Source organism: Nannobrachium achirus (genome assembly GCF_963921795.1).
Source record: "Nannobrachium achirus genome assembly, chromosome: 12".
NCBI lineage: Eukaryota > Metazoa > Chordata > Actinopteri > Myctophiformes > Myctophidae > Nannobrachium > Nannobrachium achirus.
Window position 1 is genome coordinate 5,165,767 of NC_137832.1, and position 8,245 is coordinate 5,174,011.

Sequence of the window (8,245 nt, forward strand, 5' to 3'; positions counted from 1 at the left end):
TAGGCCAGATGTAGGCCATATCTAGGCCAGATGTAGGCCATATCTAGGCCAGCTGTAGGCCAGATGTAGGCCATATCTAGGCCAGATGTAGGCCACATTTCAGGGCCCAGACATTTTTTGGGTACCGGACGAAGCCAAACGTTGGAGCTTAGTTCCAGGAGCACCGCTCAGAAATACTTAAGTACAGTACTTAATTAAATGTACTTAGTTACTTTCCTCTACTCTGCTGTCAGGAGTATCAGATTACTCTGTTAAAGATTACTTATACTTTCCTCTACTCTGTCAGGAGTATCAGATTACTCTGGTAAGGAGACACAGATGTGTGTCGACTCACTACCACTGTTGCCAGATCTGCTTATTATAAGCAACCTTGGGCTTGTTTTTTTTCTGTAAAGTTGCTTCTAAATATTGGTAGTGGGTTTTGTTTCTAAAGTATTGCTTCCTAAATGTTGTAAGTATTGCTTCCTAAATGTTGTTTAAACCAGTGGTTCTCAAACATTTGCATGTCAAGGACCCCCAAATTAATATATTTGTCCACCCCCAAATATTATTCGCCAGGGACCCCCGTACCGTACCACTTGTTTGTCAGGATATAGTCAGAGGTGTAGGACCCAGACAGAGGATGAGACAGACACATGCAGGGCAGCTCCAATGCAAGGTGGTTTATTCACCACAAAACAGTGGAACAGGCAGGGACATGTTGGGCCCCTGATTCAGCCCGGGAAAAAGAGTTGGAGAGGCCCTCATTGCGCGCTATAGAGAGATCTCTCTCTATTTACAAATTTGAAACTTGGAGATACGAGGTTTCTGCCCGACAGTGACAATTTACTTTGTTGGCCGCCCAGCCCCCAAAATGGAACGAAGGCTGACATTTTATTTTTAATTTTTTTCCTAATGGCCGGCCTGGACCGGCCAGGAATGAACCGGCCGTTCGGGAGTTGTCCCGCTTTTCCCAATGGCCAGCACGTCCCTGGCTACAACACTAGGGATGACCACAAGGGCATATAAATAGACTACTAGACACAGGTGAGCACAACTGACAATCAACGCAGGGATAGGCTGGAGACTAACACTACACAGGTGGAGGAAAGGAAACTAACAATCATAGAGACGTGAGACAAGAGGGGAAACAATAACTACAGAGCAGTAACTACAGAGGACACCAAGGTACAGGAGTTTAATGCAAAACCCAACAAGGAAACAAGGATTAATGCAACGTTACTTCAGCTAGAATAAAAGGAACACAACTTGAAAAGTAAAACACTAACTAGAAGGCAGCTGAACCTGAACGCCACATTGGCTCAGAACATAATAATGCAGACAGAATCATATTCATTACAACAATGTGAGAATACAATAACTCGAAGACAACAAATACAAGAAAACACTGCAGGGAGACAGAACGAGTCACGGACCGTGACATTGTTTTGTTCAAATATATTTTTAAAGAGATTAAACTTGCAAAGTTTTTTTCAAAATGTGTTTCTAAAAATAGGCGATCTACAAGCTCACAACGCGTTGCATCAGGACACTTTGTGAACTTGCAGATCGGCTATTTTCAAATCCGATGCATAAGTTCAGGTTCAAAGTGCTCCTGTGGTCTAACTGTATCTGTCGTTTCTTTTTGGCTTGTTTTTCATTGACCTGGTTGCTTATATCTCTCGCAAACTCTGGCAACACCGCTTATGCAAACATGACTGTGGTAGAGTGGGCCTGTGTGTGTGTGTGTGTGTGTGTGTGTGTGTGTGTGTGTGTGTGTGTGTGTGTGTGTGTGTGTGTGTGTGTGTGTGTGTGTGTGTGTGTGTGTGTGTGTGTGTGTGTGTGTGTGTGTGTGTGCGCGCGCACACGTGTGCGTGTATGTGCATGTGTGTGTATGTGCATGTGTGGAGAGGGTAGTCTTCTGCAGCGAGGACAAAAGGTCATCCTCTAAAAGCAGAATAAATCACTGTAATCCAGGGGTCTTCAACGTTTTCAGGCCAAGGACCCCTTAGTTGAGAGAGAGATGAAGCACCCGCAACCTTATCATAGATTCCATATAGTTTCATTGTTTGACAGCACAATCATCAGTGTATTTTGGATTCATGACAATTTGTGTTTTCAGATATTTAACCACTTGAACCGTCAATACTTAATAAACTTGACCTTTTACTCTGTACTTAGTCTGCTCTTTTCCTCTACACCAAACCTCATGCCGAAAATAGCTGATCCACAAGCTCACAACGCCTCGCCCTGTAAGGCGTTGTGAGCTTGTAGATCAGCTATTTTCGCTATTCTGCTATTTTTGGCTAAAGTTCTCCCAATATGGGCAAGTGGTTAATATAAAAAAAGGAGAAAAAAAAGGTTGCTATCACGCAAAGATTTGGAGGACCCCCTGTAGTAACTCTGAGGACCCCCTGTAGTAACTATGAGGACCCCCTGTAGTAACTCTGAGGACCCCCTGTTGAAGACCCCTGGTTTATATGTTGGCTGGAGAAAAGAGGCTTGTTGAACATTAAGGGCTCTATTTTGATTGTCTTATAAGTACCAGCTCTTATGCCTTAAAGGGATATTCCACTTTCAACAGGGTGTTCAACCTTATGGGCACTCTTCACACACACACCCATTGTAACTACAAACTCCATTTTAACCATGATAGATTCATTAAAAACACCCATTATCTTTTCTGGTGACTCATACTACCCTCCTAATACGTGAGCAGGCCGTGTTTTTTCGATAACTTTTTTAATTTTTTTAATAATTATTTGGGAAAATGAAAAAAAAATAATAAAAAAAGTAATTATTAAAAATAAATGAAAAAAGTTATGGAAAAAACAGCCTGAGTCACAAGATAATGGGTGTTTTTTAATGAATCTATCATGGTTAAAATGAAGTTTGAAGTTACAATGGGTGTGTATGGGGAGAGGCCCTGGGCCTGGGGGGCTTGGTAACATTTACATCAAATATCTAAATATTGAATCAAGCAAATTAAAAACTGTTCAGGGTGTTCATAAAAGCCTGATTAGACGATAAAATTACCCAAAGTTTTTTTGAAAGTGAAATATCCCTTTAACTTTAAAGGAGTAGTTCACCACCAAAATGACCTTTTTTCTATTGATTACTCACACCATGGAGACTTGAGTTCAATAGTATTTTATTTTTTTATTGTTGTCACATTCCTAACACACAAAAACAATTATAGATTAAAGATAATAGTAAATTTACCCCCATTGATTCCGGATGGGGACCCAAATACAAGGCCCTGGATGGGGAAACAATGGGGGTACATTTACTATAATCAAATTTTTGTCTTAGGAATGCAACAAATACAAAACACTATTATTGAACTCAAGTCTCCATGGCATGACTAATAAATAGCAAAAAAGAAAAAAATAATAATCTTTGTCAGAAAGGTCTGGTTTAACTACAAAACTCTTCTGAAAATCATTAACCCAAATTAAAATTCGGAACGCTGAACGTCCGAAAGTCGGAACTCTCCGGCGAAAAGTGTTTAATGTGTGGTTGATCCGGGCCACTAGGGGGCGGTGTGAAGGAGACATCATGGTAGATGGTGAACGCTGGTGTCTGGAGACCTCTGGGTGTAAAAACATCTGAAGTATTCACATCACAGCCAGAGCTTTGGTTTTCTGTTTGCCACGTGTCTCTCCTCTCCTCTCCTCTCCTCTCCTCTCCTCTCCTCTCCTCTCCTCTCCTCTCCTCTCCTCTCCTCTCCTCTCCTCTCCTCAGTGAGGTTAGCCGCATGGTTCACACCAGGCTTTTAGAGCCAAATAATGATATATGTGACGTTGTCAAGACCAGTGTCAACAGAGCCTATACTTCATCCACGCTTCAACAGAGAGGGGAGGGGGGTTAAACAGCCTTAGAACTCAAGGTTAAATCTTTCTGTCACAGCAGCTACGATCCAACTGTGATCTTTCAATATGAAAGTACATGCATGACATTGTGTTTCTCTCTCCTCAGTGGTGTGTGTTAAGCCCCTTTTCGACTGCAGCTTTAGCACCACACCACACTACACCACACACACCGCACCGTATAAAATATCTACATTTTCCTTCTCTAGATTGGATACTTTTTAGCACCACGTTTAGTACCACTTTCACACCACTCTACCCAGGTCCTTGTAGTGGAAAGCTTGGCACAAGTGGGCGGTGTGGTGTGGAGTGGAGTGGTGTGGTGTTGGGCCAGTGGAAAAGGGGCTTTAGTTCTCAAATTCTGCCCCAACCTGACCATACCCGAACCCGACCCGACATTTAGGGTAGGGTAGGGCCTAAAATGTATGCTTTTTTCTATATTTATTATTTTATTACTTTTACTCTGTGATAGTTCTCAAATTCTTCCCAAACCCGACCATACGCGACCGACCCGACGTTTTAAAAATGATTCAAAATAGTGAAAATAGCCAATCTACAAGCATCATGCTATTTTCACTAGTTTTGTGTCGACAGTTTTGTTTGATGAAGCAGGGCTTTACTTTACAAAGAACATACCTCCATAGAACCTCAATAGTAAACTTGACCTTTGGCTCTTTGCACTTGGTCCGCTCTTTCTTCCCACTACAACAAATGGCTTTGATGAAAATTGCCGATCTGCAAGCTTCTAGAGTCGATCTACAAGCTGCTATGGTGGAAAAAGCAGTGGTTCCCTATGGAGACACAAAGAGCCTGCTCTAATTATTGTCTTAGGAATGCGAGAAAAACTACAAAATATCCACAAACTCAAGTCTCCATGGTGTGAGTAATCGATAGGGTACAAACTAAAGTCATTATAGTTACTTTACTTTACATCAGGGGTTTTCAAAGTGGGTGACGGGGCACCCCGGGGTGCCGTGGCGGCAGTCCAGGGGTGCCGCGAGATCATTTGATGATATTTGGAATTGGAATTCATTTGGAGACTTGAAAAAATATTTAGTATCATTTTAAACTTGAAGTACAAAGTCATTTTCAGTCAGTTCTAACCAAAATGGCTGTTATCTCAACATTTTCCTCGCAACATAATCACTAAAATAGTGTCATTGTCGGGTAAAAACCTCGTATCTCCAAGTTTCAAATGTGTACGTCTTTTTGTAAAGCAAAGTCCTGCTTCATCATACAAGACTGTCGCACAAAACTAGTGAAAACAGACGATCTACAGCACACAATGCGAGGCGTTGTGTGTGCTGTAGATCTGCTGTTTTCACTAGTTTAGTACATTTTATAGATGATAAATACAAAACGAACAGTTTTGGACATACAAGGTTTCCACCTGACAACGACGATATGCTATAAATATAAGGTGCGGGGAGTGAAAATTATAATGTAGGGGTGCCTCGGATTAAAAAAAAGATATTCATGGGGTGCCCTGAGACAAAAAAAGTTTAGGAACCCCTGCTTTACACCACTGTCAGTGACTGCGTTCACAGAGTCGTTGCCGTGCCGCTGCGTTGGCTAGCAGTCCTCATGTGGTCTGTCTTCCATTCAGCGTGTCAACACAGCAGCAGAGTGATTGATGTCTGCCCCAGAGAGAGACTCAAACACATCTTACTGCCATCTGGTCCTGTAGGGCCGGGCGCTCGCTCTGTTTGCTGTTGTTATGTTAGCAGCCGGGGTCTTCCACAAACGTGTCCGTGGGAAAGACTCGGCCTTGTCTGTGGAAAAAGTTTAGATGTTCTGTTTTATACACAACATTATAATGTTCTTATTTTGATCATAAGGCCCAGTTACTGGATCTCCAAGTTTTCTTCACAATATGTATGACACTGATTTACTACGACGCAGTGTATGGCACATTAGGAGTCCACTAGTAGTAGTGGTTCAAATGTTTTATTTGCAAGAACCACCGTAACTCTGAGAGTGTACAAATGGAACCAGATTCGGTTCCAATTGTACACTCTAGAGTTAGAGACCTGTTGGTCATTCAGGGCTATTTCTTTATGTGTTTCTGATATTGTCCGGTCATCGTGTCAAACATGGAATTTTCAGAATCAGAATCACTTTAGTTGTCTCTTCCTTCATATACATGCATACATAAAGAAAATGAAGTAACGTTCCCCCTCAGTCCCTTGCAGTGCAACATAAAAACATCAAGCCTGTCTAAAAACATAAAAGGTCCTAAAACTAAAACAGCATACACGACATTTAGGAAGAAGTATATATATAATATGAAACGAGCAATTTATCCAAAACTTAATCCATCTTAAAAAGTTACCAAAACACTCCTATATTGTAGGTAAAGCTGCCATGGTGCAATTCTCTAAAACGTCTCCAGCACAGTAAAGTGCTGTTGTGCATTTTAAAAGTGTCCAGACCATCACAAGCCAAACAATTTAAAAGGTATTTCGGTGATTGTATTTCATTCAAATAAAAATATAATTGGTACATTTTCCATTCATTCTCCTCACTAGAATGTGTGCTGACCATATAAGGACTTCCACCATGGCCGTGTTACGAGCATATAGCTAGATTCTGTTTTCAGAGGTGGCCAGCCAGTCCTCGACCAATCAGGGTAGAGTATGGCCGTAGTTATGTTATGATGTTTAGTTATGATGGTCAAAATAAAAGTTTTGAGAACCACAGTCGCTCTGAATTAAGAACGTCTGCTAAATGCCTAGATTGTAAACTACTGAATCCATAAAATGCCACAGTCTCGTAGTAAATCAGTATCATACATATCCTGAAGCTGGAGACGTAGGCCTAGCGATTTTCAGTGATTGGGTCTAATGATCAAAACGAGAACATTATAATGGTGTAAAAAATCTATAAAAAAATAAACATTTCCATGCTGTAAGGCCAGTAAGGGACAAGATGACCCCCGGCCACTTTCATTATCACTGAATACACCTTTAAGTCAGTTGGCCTGGGAGGGGGGGATAGGCAGGGGGCGCAGCGCATTGACAGTCCTCACTACGCTTGGGAAGAAGCTATCCCGCATCCTGCTGGTACTGGCCTTAATGCTCCTGTACCTCTTCCCGGAGGGCAGGAGGTCAAAAAGGCCATGGGAGGGGTGATGGAGGTCCCTTATGATGCTGGTAGCTCTTCGGGTACAGCGCTCTTTTGACATAAATGTCAGCTTAGGTGGTTCGGGGATCTAGTATGGATGCCCCCCCGAGCACCTCCTTAATGCACGTCCCACTGGGAGGAGACCCTGTGGCAGACCAAAGACCAGATGGAAGGATTATATCTCCAAACTGGCCTGGGAACGCCTCGGTATACTCCCTGAGGGAGTGGAGAAAGTTGCTCAGGATAGGGAACTGTGGAAATCTCAGTTGGAACGGTTTCCCCCGCGTCCCGATTCCGGATAAGCGGTTGACGATGGATGGATGGATGGATAGATATTGTGCAGTAGAAATATTTAAGAATGGGTACTAAAGTAAAGTAAAAAGGACCTCAAAATTGTGCTTAAAGAGGCGGTGCCATAGTTTTGTACTTTTTCAGGTTTCCATGTGTCTAGGAGGTTGACCACCTGGTGTGGTTGTTATGAGCAATTATGTATTCCCTTTGTATTTTGGGTTTCTTCCTCAAGGCTGCCACCTTGTGGGTCAAAAGTGCCAATCCAAAAACACAGATAGATTGACATCAAATAATCATCCCCTCCCCTTTTTACCATTCACCCAACACTGTGGGTGTGGCTAACTTCAGCTGGGTCACCACCCACCATGACAACCAGGCATACTTAATGAACTGGTGGGTGTGGCCACATAAAAACATACTTTTAACTCTTTCTGTACACTTTTTTGGAAAAAGAATATTCCTCCTAGTATAATCATAAAACCTGATAATCATGTTTAAGTAAATGTAACCCACTTAGTTTCTTTCCACCAGCGCATACAGACTGTTGGATGATCTAAACCAGTGGGACTCACACTTTAACTGCCAACATGTTTGTTAGACAGCATCAAGAATCTTTTATTTGTCACTAACTTAAATACAAGTACAAGCACCGAAATGTTGTTGGGACAAAATTGTGCTTACGTCCTAAGTAATGGTATGTTAAAAGCAACAAAACAAAATAAAACTATATATTGTAAACACCATGAATAATATATACGAGTTTTAGATAAGTTGTCTATTTGGTCAGTTTTACAATAAGTTGTTTTATTTGGTTAGTTCTATTTAACTGTAATAATTGTTTTCCCCAGAGAGAGCTCAGAGGTTGAAGGAGGCAGAGGAGCGAGCCAGGAACAGACCACGAGTCTTCAAAGAACCAAAGAGTTAGTTCTGATCAAAGGCCTTTTCATTCATTATTCATTATTTGTATTTATTTTATATTCAGT

The 8,245-nt window shown here is 41.6% G+C and overlaps 1 protein-coding gene across 1 annotated transcript in view; it reads left to right on the forward strand.

Moving 5' to 3' along the window:
* Nucleotides 1-8,245, forward strand: part of aebp1b (AE binding protein 1b) — a 75,668-nt gene that overhangs the window by 17,591 nt on the left and 49,832 nt on the right. Inside the window, exon 9 of the mRNA XM_080739515.1 lies at nt 8,111-8,182. Coding sequence (XP_080595641.1) covers nt 8,111-8,182 — 72 coding nt within the window. The remainder of the gene's footprint in view (nt 1-8,110; nt 8,183-8,245) is intronic.